General features: G+C 53.8%; 4 protein-coding genes and 1 non-coding gene across 5 annotated transcripts; 1 reads left to right on the forward strand and 4 right to left on the reverse strand.

The window, feature by feature from the left end:
* Positions 1–68: 68 nt before the first annotated feature.
* Positions 69–3,909, forward strand: BO97DRAFT_479055 (acetyl-CoA synthetase-like protein; the record flags this gene model as incomplete). Its single annotated transcript, XM_025700667.1, has 2 exons — positions 69–1,171; positions 1,208–3,909. Exons 1-2 carry the CDS (start codon positions 211–213, stop codon positions 3,907–3,909), a joined length of 3,663 nt encoding a protein of 1,220 aa, XP_025549844.1. The 5' UTR covers positions 69–210.
* Positions 3,910–3,966: 57 nt separating this feature from the next.
* BO97DRAFT_371987 (NAD(P)/FAD-dependent oxidoreductase) lies at positions 3,967–5,607 on the reverse strand. Its single transcript, XM_025692844.1, has 2 exons — positions 4,349–5,607; positions 3,967–4,293 (listed from the first exon to the last, which is right to left on the reverse strand). The coding sequence occupies exons 1-2, from the start codon at positions 5,461–5,463 to the stop codon at positions 4,110–4,112; spliced, it is 1,299 nt and encodes a 432-aa protein (XP_025549845.1). The 5' UTR covers positions 5,464–5,607; the 3' UTR covers positions 3,967–4,109.
* On the reverse strand, positions 5,600–7,798 carry BO97DRAFT_117388 (fungal specific transcription factor domain-containing protein). The gene is made up of 5 exons (XM_025689954.1): positions 7,650–7,798; positions 7,449–7,592; positions 7,066–7,382; positions 6,111–7,015; positions 5,600–6,057 (listed from the first exon to the last, which is right to left on the reverse strand). The coding sequence occupies exons 2-5, from the start codon at positions 7,559–7,561 to the stop codon at positions 5,737–5,739; spliced, it is 1,656 nt and encodes a 551-aa protein (XP_025549846.1). The 5' UTR covers positions 7,562–7,592; positions 7,650–7,798; the 3' UTR covers positions 5,600–5,736.
* Positions 7,799–10,059: 2,261 nt separating this feature from the next.
* BO97DRAFT_t189 lies at positions 10,060–10,133 on the reverse strand. Its single transcript has one exon. It is a non-coding gene; the product is annotated as a tRNA-Asn (tRNA).
* A 1,502-nt stretch (positions 10,134–11,635) lies between these two features.
* BO97DRAFT_406711 (DUF3632 domain-containing protein) lies at positions 11,636–13,280 on the reverse strand. Its single transcript, XM_025695469.1, has one exon. The coding sequence runs from the start codon at positions 12,846–12,848 to the stop codon at positions 11,775–11,777; it is 1,074 nt and encodes a 357-aa protein (XP_025549847.1). The 5' UTR covers positions 12,849–13,280; the 3' UTR covers positions 11,636–11,774.
* Between the last annotated feature and the right edge of the window lie 163 nt (positions 13,281–13,443).

Below are 13,443 nucleotides of genomic sequence, written 5' to 3' on the forward strand. Positions count from 1 at the left end.
CCTTCGTCGTCACCACTCAAGGTTTGAACCAAGAACCAAATGATTATGGCGCCCATCTCCGCGGCGCCCAGCTACATAAGGCAAGCGATTGTGATTTCAAGGAAGTCAGGTTCCGGCCTCGACGGAATTTATGAGCCCTGGGGATGCCAGTCAAGGCCGCTCCAATAATCCCAATCACAAGGCAGCAGCGAAAGAGACACCAGAGACGAGATGCAATCCGGAGTTCGATCATCGCAGTCCGCCTCAGCGGCATGGCCCTGCACCATACCACTGTTTGACTTTAGTCAAGTCTCCAGCCGGCAAGTACTACCGGCGTATCGAACACACGAAGCTCAAATCTTCTTACCGAGTGGAACGGGGGCTGCCCTCCGCTCGTTGGTGCGCCATGTGGGTGCAACCGAATCTCTAGGCCATCAAGCTGTGCTACAGGTTCTTCTAGCACGACTCTTGGACATCCGCGAGGGTTGTATTGGCATTGCGGCATCCCAACAAGGAGACAACAGGGACCCCCAACTGCTCCCCCATTGTTTCACCATCGCGCCCCAGGACACTATCACAGAGGTTATCTATCGAGCTTGTTCGGTTCCAAAGGAAACGCTAAACCATGGACCTACAACACTTGATGTCCTTCTGAGCCATGCATTCGTGCCTCAATCGACTGCCGAGCACCCTTTGTTTCAGGTGCAAATGACTTATAAAGACCATTATACTGTCAATGGGTCTGAAATGTGTATCGAGGGTGCTGCAGCTCCCTGCGATCTAGCTCTTCACTTGACTCGACAACCTGACGGGATTACCAACATCAGCCTTCGCGCACCAACCTATTTATACTCACTGGAGAGTCTTCATTTTATCCTACGAGCCTACTCGGGCCTCTTCGAGTCTTGCGTCCTGAACCCCGATACCCCTATCACACAGCATCGTCTGTACGACGACAACGATGTTATGGCAGGGCTTGTTTTTGGAAAGGGTCCTCCGATGATCATAACGGAGACGGCCACACTCTCGAAACGAATTGAGCAAAGGGCGAATTCTAAGCCCGATCAGATTGCCATCAAAGATGCGGATGCAAACAGTCTCACATACAAGCAGATGCAGCAGCACATCCAGAGGGCAGCCGGCCTTCTTCAATCGAAAGGGGTCCAAGCCCAGGACTGTGTCGCAGTGTATTGTGAGCCGACAATACATTTTGTCTGTCATCTATTAGCTATATGGCGTCTGAATGCCATATATGTACCACTAGATCCGCAGAATCCTGTCTCTCGACTCCAATCGATCCTGGACGACTGCCGCCCTACAGCGATCATATACCATGACCCGACCGAAGCAGCGATCAGGGAGCTGAACCTCTATTCGGGTATTGCGATCTCCGCGTCTGAGATTTATCTGTATCCACCCCAGCCGTATCCCGACGTGTCCCGGTCTGTCTCTGCTGCGTGTGTTCTGTATACCAGTGGATCCACTGGAGCGCCCAAGGGAATTGTACTCAGACATGTCAATCTGCTGTATCAGATTTTGGCAGTGCGCGATCGGTTCCAGATCGGGTGCGAGATTGTGCTCCAGCAAAGCTCACTTGGCTTCGACGTCTCTCTTGACCAGATGCTTCAACCTCTTCTTGGAGGCGGCACTCTGGTCGTCGCTCCGCGCCGCATACGTGGGGACGCCATCGCCCTCTCTCGGCTGATGCTGGCTGAGAAGGTCACCTACACCTATGCCACACCATCAGAGTACATGATGCTGCTGCGCTACGGATCAGATGCTCTGCAACAACTGTCCTCTTGGCGAACGGCATTTGTTGGAGGGGAGGCCTTGCCACGACATCTGATTCAATTGTTCCACGCCTTGCAACGACCTGGTCTGCGACTTATCAATCGATATGGACCAACCGAAATCTCTATTTCAAGCTCGTGTCTGGCTATCAACACCTTTGACCCTGCCTGTGTTGAGCTACAACCCATCAGTGTCGGCCGGACTCTGCCCGGTTATTCAACGTATATCCTCGATTCCAATGGTTCACCCCTCCCAATTGGATTCACCGGTGAAATTGTCGTTAGTGGTCCTGGAGTTGCCAAGGGCTATCTCCACAAAGACGCCCTCACTAAACAGCGATTCCTTCCAGATCCATTCGTGGATGCCCCGAGCCAAAGTTGCGGGGTCAACATGTATCGAACTGGGGACAAGGGGCGTCTGCTCCCCACTGGTGAGCTTGTCTATCTGGGACGGATTGATGGCGATCATCAAATCAAGCTACGTGGCTACCGCATCGAGCTCGATGAAATCGCGGATACGATCCTGAAGTCTGCGGAAGGACGACTTGCGGAGGCAGTGGTTTCGGTCCGCGGCTTGCATGACGCTGAAGGAGATCGTCGCTTCCTCACGGCCTTCGTCGTGCCTTCTGGCAGGCAGGGTCAGGCAGCAGTAAACGTGACGATGGAGGCTTTAGACGAACTCGTTGCCAACCTTCCACTTCCGCCATACATGTTACCACGAATCATAATCCCAGTTGACGAGCTGCCCCGAAATCCCAATGGCAAGTTGGATCGTCGGGCAGTCGACCAGCTACCACTGTCGTTCGAGAACCAACAAGCCATCTCTTCCACATTCTCGGATGCTGAACGTCTTATCATCGGGGTCTGGGAGCAGTGTTTAGATCAGTCCGCTTCTACGGCTGTCTGGAGGCTTGGAACTGACTTCTTCCGCGTAGGGGGCAACTCTTTGTTGATGGTGAAAGTGCAAGCATTATTGCAGCAACACCTCGGACGACAAATCCCATTACGCACGCTCTTTCAGTCCAGCACCGTAGAAGAAATGGCAGCATTGTTGACAGACGAGCTGACACCGCCCCCCGATTCGGTCATTGATTGGGAGCAGGAAACCCTGCCTGGGTTAGATGAACAGTATCTTTGCGACGAAAGAAATGCAGAGTGCAGCTCTCTGCACGCTGATGGAGCCATCGAAGTGTGTCTGACCGGCTCGACTGGGTTTCTGGGCTCTGCGCTGCTGCAATGTCTGGCGGCGGACCCTCGCGTAGCACGGATTCATTGTTCATATCGCTCGACTCCGCCGTCAGTCTCCGCTGCTGGCAGTGCCAAGCTGGTCCGCTACAAGGGCGATCTCACTGCGCCTCGATTGGGCCTCGACCGCACCTGTTGGCAGGAACTGGCTGCGCGGGTCGACCTGATCATTCACAATGGGGCCGACGTCTCGTTCTTGAAATCGTACCGGTCATTGCATCCGGCTAATGTGCAATCCACTCGTGTACTCGCCCATATGGCCTTGCGCCGCCGAATCCCGTTCCATTTCGTGTCCACTGCCGATGTGGCTCGGTTGACTGACCTGGAAGCACTCCCTCCGCAATCGGTGGCGCAAAGCAAGCCTCCTGTCGACGGAGCGCACGGCTACGTTGCCTCGAAATGGGCAAGTGAGGTGTATCTCGAAAGGTGTGCAACCCGGTTCCAGCTCCCCTGCGCCATTCATCGGCCGACGGATATCGTTGGGGAAGGGGTGCATAGCACCGACTTCATCCAGGGTCTCATTCAGTGGTCAGTGCACACGCGCCAAGTTCCAGCCCTGGGCAACTGGACGGGGTTTTTAGATTTCGTTTCTGTCACAGATGTGGCAAGGGATATCACTCAAGCCGGTTTCCGTAGCCTGGACGCCCGACGCAATGGCCCCCAGATGAGTGATGCACCATCATTCCATCACCACTGCAGCACCAGCCCAGTGCCTGTGGGTCAGTTCCGAGAATACCTCGAGGAGCGCTATGGTGTGTCTCTGCGAACGGTGGATGCAGACACCTGGTTGGAGCGAGCGCGTGAAGAAGGCTTATCGGGTCTGTTGGAGGGCGTGGTTGCTGCGGCTCTCACCGATCCTCAACCACATCGCATGCCTCGCATGCTGCACGAGTAAGTAGTCGGTGCTGGGAAGTCAAACTTGAAATAGTAGTGTATATTCTAGAAATTTCAGCGCTAGTTGAATGGTGCTGCTGTACAAATGCGACCGTGACCATTTACAAATTCCGCGTGCGCCGAAGCCCCCGTTCCTCGATTAACTCATATCTTGCTTGGCGCTTCATCTCATCATTCGTTACCATACCCCTCAAGAGATCTCTACAGCCGAGCCCGTTCCTGAGGGGTCAAGCAACGACGAGGAGGCCCACCACGACTCCCGTCTCCGGAGGCAATGGGACGAGGCGCCACCGGCCACGCCCACTTCTGGCGCTGCTCAGCCGACGCAGTCAACTCCAGGCCATCTGCGATGTAGCGGCCCAGCACGGGGAGAAACTTGAAAGCACTATCGGGGTGGGTTAGCGTTGCTCTCATCCTTCGGACTCCATGGGGTCACTTACTGGCCACTGCCACCCGTCGCCACAAACAGACCCTCATACTCCGGGTGGTAATCGACGATGAAATCTCCCTTGGGCGTATCACTGTACCAGCAGAGTCGACGCTGAACAAAAGGCCGGTCCTTGAATCGGGGCAGCCACAGCTCGAGACCCTCGCGCAGAGCCTGCTCGGCATCCGGGGGGAGATAGCCGCCTTGGCGGTCCAGCGTCGGGGCCGAGAACGGGCTCGGGTTCTGGGGCTTCGCGTCGTTCGTGCGCTCGTAGCCGAAGCCGTGACGAGCAATCTTCAGCAAGTGGGTTCCCGGCGTCGGGGGGAAGGTGAACCAGCCGGTGCTCAGATCCAGGATCACCGGGCAGCGGTTGTCGTCGAGTGCGCGGGCTTCCTCGGGGGTGAGTTGAAGGAAGGCCACGGGCTGGGCGACGGAGACGGAGCGGCCCGTCATCTCCAGGAGATGGGGGGTCCAGGCGCCGGTCGACAGCATGACCAGGTCGGCGGAAATGCTCTCGCCATTCTGGGTGCGGACGCCGGAGATCCGCTTCTTGCCGGTCGGGGTGGTTTGAGTCAGGAGCTCGGTGACGGTCCCTTGGCGACCAGCGCGGAAGGAGACGCCGGCCCGCGTGCAGTTGCGTGCCAGGTGGCCGATGCTGAGCTCGGCGTTGGCCCAGCCTGAGTCCATGTTGACGTAGCCACTGGCTTTCGAGAGGTCGCCGTGAATGCCGGGGTATCTCTGGCGAATCTCCTCGCCATCGAACGAGACCAGGTTAGCCGTGCCGCCTAGCTGTTCCATATTCTGCTTGGACTGGGCGATGTAATCGTGCTCGCCGCTGCCTTGCGTCTGCGTGCACATCAGGCCACTCTGGTAAAAGTATGGGGCGTACTCGCCGTGCCAGCCGTTGAGAGCGTCCAGTGCCATGCGCGCATAGAAGACGTCGGCGTAGTCGGCACGAATGATGCGCGAGACATCGACACTGGACCCATCCGGCACCGGCGCCAGATGACGGTCCAAGACTGTGATGTTGGTGTAACCCCGACGTGACAATTCCAGGGCCGTGGACAGACCGAAGACGCCCGCGCCCACAATCACAATGGAGGCCAATTTGGAAGGAGGGATCGCCATTCTGTGGGATGAAATGGACGGAAGATTGGATGTACTTGTCTTCCCAAGGCAAGACTCATCCAGGAAGGAAGTGGTATTATATAGACAGGGCGTAGCCTATTGCCGGATACTGGAGAATTTTTCGCTTCCGAAGGTCGGCCACATGGAAAGCTTGGCGGGCGGGTGGGAACGGTTTCACTGGCTCACTCCCGGACCGTGCCCACTTTTGACCGGCCCGGAAGGTGGAAATGCGGAGAGAATCCATGCTGTACGTAATAAATATACCGACTCTATTCACAGCTCTCCGGGGTAGTCTGGCAGCAGTTGCGACGAACTCTGCCCGAAATATGGCACGTCCAGCAGGCTGAAAAAGTCGCTGTTCGTCCACTCCGACGGAGGCAGAACATCTTCCTCCGGCGACTCTCGTAACGGCACCAGGTGTTGGGTGGCAATCTGTTGGCCACCAGGCACGAAAGCTAAATGAGACTCCTCGACGCTGCTATGCGGGGAGTTCGGATCCAACAAATCCCACATTGCCGACCATTTGAAAGGGGGAATGCTACTCGCCCCAATGCCTTGCGCTGACAGACTCTGCAAGTACGCGAGTTTCTTCACCTAATCAGTCTGGTTAGCAATCTGGCCAACAAGCGCACAATGGACAAGCTCACCATCCCAGTGATATGTGGCCATCGAGTCATCAGCCCGGTCAGAAAGCGTTGACATTGCGCAAAGTCCCGCCGGGCACTGTCTGCAATGGTTTTGTCACTCGCAAACTGGAACATCCAGTGGATGCTAGCACATGTCGCGATCAGGTGGCCTAAGAAAGGATCATTGATTTCAACGCCATGCTGTTCCCATGTTCGGACTAAGCGCGTAGGCCAGCCCGAGTGCTGGAGTGCCTGGTCGATCGTCTGTTGGAGAAACGACGGCGGTTGAAACTTGGACGACGCGCGTCGCACATGGGTGATATGAAAGAGGGGATGATGCAGCAGAGCCTGCCCAGCGTGGAAGGTCATCTGCAAATACAGCCACGCCGTCCAGTACTCCTTGTGCTGCAGGAGCTCGGTGGGAGTGATGGTATGGAAGCCGACGTTCCGATAGCGGTGCAGTTGCGAGATCCCCGTTTCGAACTCGTAATATTGCGCCACCAAAGTGTGATGGGGGGATGAGACGAGCCACGGGTCATCGGTCGGATTGGCAAGGCGCTGTCGCAGGTATCCCAGTACTTTATACCAGAGCTCGGTGACTTGTAGACAGTACGCGTGTATCCCGAGGTCCGCGGCATTGCTAGCAAAGGCCGTGGGCACAGAGCCATCATCGTTGGCTACAAGCGAGCGTGGTCGCGGTGGGCTGGTAGGGTATCCCAGCTGAGCCAGCGGGTGACTGCTAACTCCCAGCAACAGTGGGCCCGGGGCGAAAGCCCTTTCAAGAATATACACACTCCAGCAACACCGTGTTTGGTCGTCACGCGTGGAGGACGAGTCTGTAGCCAACCCAATTCCAGCCGGTGACAGACAAAGGACAAGCCTGGCAGCAATGCCAACATCCATCCAGACTTGCGCGTGTCGGCCAGCTAACATAATCAGCGCTGTCCGTCGGGGTAAAGGAGATAATGAAGCTCACCAGCGACGTCACTTAATGTGAGCAGGCACAACGCCTGCAGTACTGGAACCGAAGGGTTTCCCTCCGCCGCAAGTTGGATGACCGTTGGGCGAACGGAGCGGAGGTACAGCTCAATCGCTTCGGTTCTGGCGTCCCCGTAGAATTGGGGCTCTACGAAGAGCAGTGTGAGCGCCAGGAAAGCGTGCAGGAGAAATTCGGGAAATTGTCTGATCTGGATGTGCAATTTCTCTTTGTCGAAAAGTGGCAGCGGCTGGTCGTGCACTCTCTCTGCATATGCGTTCACCAGGTGGGCCAAGATTTCCGGCGGTGGACGTGGGCTGTTTGCATATACTTAGCTGGAAAATTCCAAAACGGAAGCTTCAGAGACAGCCATGCAGGCGTACCATCTAGATGCGTCGAACAGCTGGGGTTGTGAGATGCCTTGGGTCGGCTTGAATGCTTCTGTCGGGCTCTGCGATATTCTTGGTAGAAACGGTTGAGCCTGCGGGGAGAGCATGGCGTCTTGTGGCGCGCGATCCACCAACGTCCTGGAGCCGCCAAGTTAGTTCAGCGAGATTGATGTGCATCTAGGCCTCAATCCATACTGAAAGAATCCATCGATACGCTCCAGGCGTGATTCCAGTCGCCGAAGCCGGTCCCGGGTCTCCTGTCTAGACTGCAGCCCATGAGCGTCCAGTCAATATCAGCCATTCGAATAGGCTCACCTCCGAGGAGCGAGTCGGAGGGTCACTACTCCGACCATAGGTGCATCTTTGATTCAAGCGTCGACAAAAGGAGCATATGGGCTTTTCGCCAGGACACTTTGTCTTCTTCTTCCTACCGATACCAAAATGAGTCTGTAGGATGGTGACGTCGATGCTGGGAGTGTAGAAGAACTTACCGACACGGTTCACAAGCCTGTCGGGCGCGTGGCTCAAGACTGACTAAGCGACTGGTCATTCCTGCGGCGGTGAAACGGGGAGAGGTGTTGGAATTGAGAATAGGAAAATATGTGACGACTGATAACAAAAGGACGAAGGAAGATAGAGTTGACTGGATGATGGAATGCAACTCCTGTCATTGCCATGGCCCATACATACAGCCAGGGCAACCAACGTCGCTTCCGTCTTCCGTTCATCTGACCGGGATTTTTCTCCAATGACGGCGGTTGCAGTCCCGCTCACATGTACGGCTTCTCCGTCCACCCGGGCCGATGTCGATGTTCATCCATCATGATTTGTCAACTATATCTCTTCCAAACTGAGCAGTATACAACTGAACCTAAGCACTCCAGCCTGCTCGGATACTTCAGTCTTTTGAGCCGCGCTTTCTGATGTTGGATGTTGCAGACGGGAGCTTAGCTGGAACATGCCATCTCATACCTGTTGTAGTACTTCTATGCGTAAGCTCCACCCTCATTCGGTTGTCCCGCAAAGCGATTCTCTCTCACGTGGAAAGGAACTCCTGTCCATGCCAACGCAAGAGACCTCCAATACTCGCCTTTCACCATCCAAATCCATTATGGTCACATTCATTCTAGTCAGTGAATGCCCATCATTCAGGCCAGAAATCACATTAAGCGTTTTCTGAATGAAATCTGCCGGTTTCCGAGTCCACCGATGCTACATGGGCCTTCTGCCGAGCGGTACTGATAAATGGTGGACACCAGCCGGCGCCGTATGAAGATGAACTCTTAACATCGAAAAGCATTGTCTCACCTCAGTTTGGGACATCATTCTTCGTGCTCGCCGTTCAAGATCAAGAAAATGGTCCCTCGTGGGAAAGGCACCGTTGACCAAAGGCAGGCCCCTGAAACCCCGGAAGGGCCAAGGGCAATAGCTTAGCCGAAGTCTCAGTTCAGCCAACGGACCTCAAGAAAGCCACTGCAGAGGAACCCGAACACAGCCTGTTCCCACTACCCGGGCATGCTCAAATACAAGGAAGTCCCCCTGTAGTGGTATTGGGCCCTGTTCGCGCTGGCTTTCTTTGCGGGCCTGATTATCAACATTAAGGGAGACACTACGCTACCGGTATGAGGCTATATCATAGCCCTCATGCTTGGAGTATTCATCGCTCCTTTCTCTTGTATCCTGTATGGTTTGTACGACAGTGGGGTCGGAACGGAGGCTCTGTCCAAGATGGTTGCAGGAGCTCTGCATCCGGGCCGCCCTCTTGCCAATCTCTATTTTGCCAGGTCACTTTGCTGGCGGTCAACTTGGCGAATTGGCTCAAGGTGGGCCAATATACCAATATCCCCATCGCGTCATGTTTGCGACACAGGTTTATGCCACTCTATTGGGTGCTGCCCTAAACTACGTGGTAATGATGATAATCGTTACCAACAAGCGTGAGATTCTCAGCCCTATCGGCAACAATATCAGGAGAGGATCGGCTATTCAAAGCGTCAACTCCTAAGCTATTACTTGGGCGTTAACTAAAAGAGGTCTCCGGCGTCAATGGGCGCTACTTCCTGGTTCCCGCCAAACATTTCCAACGAATACAACTACCTAATTGGCGCTGTATACAATGAGGGGTCTCGGATTATCATCTTCGTCCTGTCTTTCGCGGTATATGGAGCCAGTGGAACTGAATATCCGTTCCCAACGTGGTAGGGAAATCCCTCGGGCATCCTCGATCATTATCAGTAATAGGTTCCTAAGGAGGGGATGGCAAGGGTGTGCATGGAGATGACATGTGTTGGTGTTCAGCATTGGGGTGCACCTCCAGTCTTGCCTTACCGCTCGCGGTAAACGATTATATATATCCAGCTACTGACAGATCCCTTTTTTCACAAGGAGTGGCGTCGCGGAAAAGACATTTGAGCAACTTTGTGTGCTCCAAATACATAGTACCTCCACCGAGAACTTTAGGATCGACGACATACATAAATGTCCCCTACTAAGAAGAAAAGCAGTGCCTCGATTGGTTATACGAGCAAGCAGGCGCCGGTCGGAGGTTAGTTAGTAGATAAGATAAGAGGGACAGAAATCAAGTAAAAAAGCAACAAAAATATGACGTCCTAGGAGAGGATCGAACTCTCAACCTCACGATTAACAGTCGTACGCGCTAACCAATTGCGCCACCAAGACGTGCTTATATGGTCTTCGTCATAACGATGTAATATACTCCAGACATAACATATAGAGTAAATAGTAGGGTCTTCCGGCTTGCACCTCTGTTCCTGGACAACGCACAGCGTATTGACTACTCCCTGGCCACAATTCAACCACACGCTGCTCCTAACTACAACTTCATACAGACAGTCCAGTCATTGAATAATTCTAAACTTCCTTAAAGTACTGTTTACAGTCCGATGCATGGCACTCAAGACTGCATCTGTGGACAGAATGCCCGAAAACGGCAAATGTATTTTCTTGGTCCGTGATTGTGCCTGACCATCAATCTATTCACATTTGGCGCATGCAAGATTTTAATGTCACGAGTCTTGTGTCTTGCATAAGGCTGCTTATCGGAGTTGACTGGTTGTACTATATGCCTCATCAGGAGGTTAACACAAGTTGATCAAACGTCGTTGTTTGCTGCCTGGCGTGAGATTGATGACACGACTCCGCACCCCGCGTTGCTATTCCAACTGCCATGCCATGCATGTCAGTCTTGGCTGCAAGCCCTACAGAGACCCACCCTATCACCAGACCTATTCTGATCCAGCTCCCATTGAAGATATGCTCAGAATTGAGGCTTGCTAGGATTAAACTAGATTCAGTCATGGCAACAAACATTCAAGGTTGAGCTGTGGGCAACGAAGCGTTCAGAACCGGCCTGCTAAGATCACAGACATTCCTCGTGTGATCATACTAACCTTGTCGACAACTGTCTGGTCTGGTTCGATTACCCTTCTACTTCTGGCCCGAAGGCAATTTTTGTCAAGCCATGTAGCTTCCACCAGTCTATATAAGAAGGTCATCATGTCAAGTCGATCAGCAGAAGACCATACTCGAGACGAGCCGGATATCTTGACACTCGCACCGAACCACATCTCCTGGATCCGTCCAAAATGAAAATTCCTTCCATTTCATTCGCGCTCATCTTTCTTACTGCTTTGAGCGCAACTGCCAGCCCAGTTGACCCTGATTCTTTGACTGCTGCCGATCTTGGTGCGAGGAGTGAGAACAACGTTCTGGTCAAATACGACGGCGTCAGTCCCCCCCTCGATCCAGCTGCAGCACCATAGGCTGACACGGTAATTGTGCGCAGACTTGTCGGAAGAAGGAAAATCAATGCAGGTATAAAGCACAGAGCGGAAATACTGCCATCTGCAAGTGCCAATTCCGAAAGGTGACTTCGCCTCGTCCAGTCCTGTGAGAATGTTTGACTGAAACGCCTGCAGTGCAGCAAGGATAGCGCCAAATGTAACTACGACTCCTACAGTAAGGAGTGCAACTGTTACTAGCGACGCTCAAGTGACTAAGGGAGACTGGTTGATACCTCATGCAACCAGGAGGGGATACGATGCGAGAATTCCAGCCCACCAGAGGAGTAGGGAGTCTACTATTCAACTGGTGCTGTTGTTCGTGCGAAGATAGTTTCAGAATGTGATAATTTGCTTATTAACGAACGGTGGGACAATTCAGGCTTGAATAGATTAGCTGCAAGGTGGCTATAAGATGTTCATAGGCATTCGGTAACCAGGCGCGGTGCTCTTGCAAGGTCACCCATACCTTCATCTTCACGCAGTCTGAGCCTAGATGTTTTACGAACAGAAGCACCCATCAATTCTCAGCCTCAGCCTCACGTGTTTCTGACCCCTCATCCTCATCCTCCAGGATCCGTGAAGCCCAGAACTCGGGCCACTTGGTTCGGATAAAGTCGTCGGGTGTAGCGTGATATGCTCGTGAGACAGGACAATCTCGGTCTTCCAGCGGGTTGAGCATCAATTCTAGGGTGGCCCAAGCTTCATCCGCGAGTTTCGTCTCACCAGCCTCTGTCGCCCGTTGGTGTATCTCGTCCACCCGCTTGATCCAGAACAGCCATCGCCCCGGACTGAGTCCACTCGGCGACTTCTGACTGAGCTCCGAGGCCAGAAACAATGGACCTCCAAGGCCTGACGATGCGTCGCACTCTTTCCATGACACGTCGCACAGATTGATCATTTTCCGGCCGTGCTCGAATACCCATGCGCGAATTGCTGGAAAAAAGGCGGCAACAGACATGTCGGACAATCCCTGGAGATTTTCCCAGTCGTCTGGGTGCTGGAGACTCCCCAGAGGGCGGCTTGTCTCCAGCGCCTCGCGGAAGGTCAATAAGCCGACCTCGGTGACTCGATCCTGTAGCAACCCGGTTGATGCCACTTTGGCCACAAAATGAGTGAAGTTAAGTCGATGGTCGGGCTTCATGGTGGGGAAGTGCTTGAAGAAGTATGTAATGGTATCTTCCAGGAAGAAGGGCAAATCGCTCCACAACGCCCCGGCTGGTCCTCGGGCCACCTCAAGCTCGTGGTCACTGTCCTTTAATAGTCTCCGTAAGGGGCCTGAACCCTGGATCCGAACGAAATCTAGGACCACGCGATCGTGCTCCGGGGCCACATGGGAGATATTGCTGGCCCAGACGTGAAATGCAAACCAAAGGTCACGAATGGCTGGCTCGAGCTCCTGAAAGGACTCCCCGGAGCTGCCGAAACCGCTGCTAGTGCTGTAGTATCGATTATAGACTGAGTCGCGGAGCTCGTCCAAATTGCCGCGCTCCACGTCCGCCAGGAGAGATTCGCGATACTCGATCGAAAACTTGGCGTACGAAAATTCTTCGTCGTTGGGCTCGCTCGGAGGCTCCATTGGAGAATCTGACATCCTGTACCAAGCTTGCGGTCGTCGTTGAAAGGTCTAGTGACTGTAGAATCAATGCACTGAGTAATTATGAGACGATGATTCCAGAAGGCTGAAGACATCCTTTTATATGAATGAATATCTACATATTTAGGCAGCCATGGAAGCGGGAAGAAGTCTTGACCTTTCAGTGCCTTGTCTCTTTGGACTCGTCCAACGAACACAGGGGTGGCCATTTCACCGCTCAACAGCCCAAGTCATCGCTGTTGTTGCAAGCCCTCACGAACATACCAGAGCGACGTATTGGCCCGGGCAAATCCGGGGCTGAGGTTGCCAAGCCGTGAGAGCAGGGATTGAGCCTGCCACGGTTGTTGCAATGGGGGATGCCTCGCCCTCATCATAGGGTTGGTTGTCATCCAGCCCAGTCGGTGAAGGTGGAGAACAAACAACAGTCGGTGTGCTTTCCACTTGTAAGTACTCTTGATTTTCAGTGGTAGTTTGTCTCCACGGTGTAGACTTTCGCCTGAAAGCCATGGCAGGGGACTTCTACGCAGGATCCGGCCTGTTTGACGGTAGCTTGCGACAGCTGTCTTCCCCGCTTTGCTAAGTCTGGCAGGTG

This window comes from Aspergillus homomorphus, assembly GCF_003184865.1.
Source record: "Aspergillus homomorphus CBS 101889 unplaced genomic scaffold BO97scaffold_27, whole genome shotgun sequence".
NCBI lineage: Eukaryota > Fungi > Ascomycota > Eurotiomycetes > Eurotiales > Aspergillaceae > Aspergillus > Aspergillus homomorphus.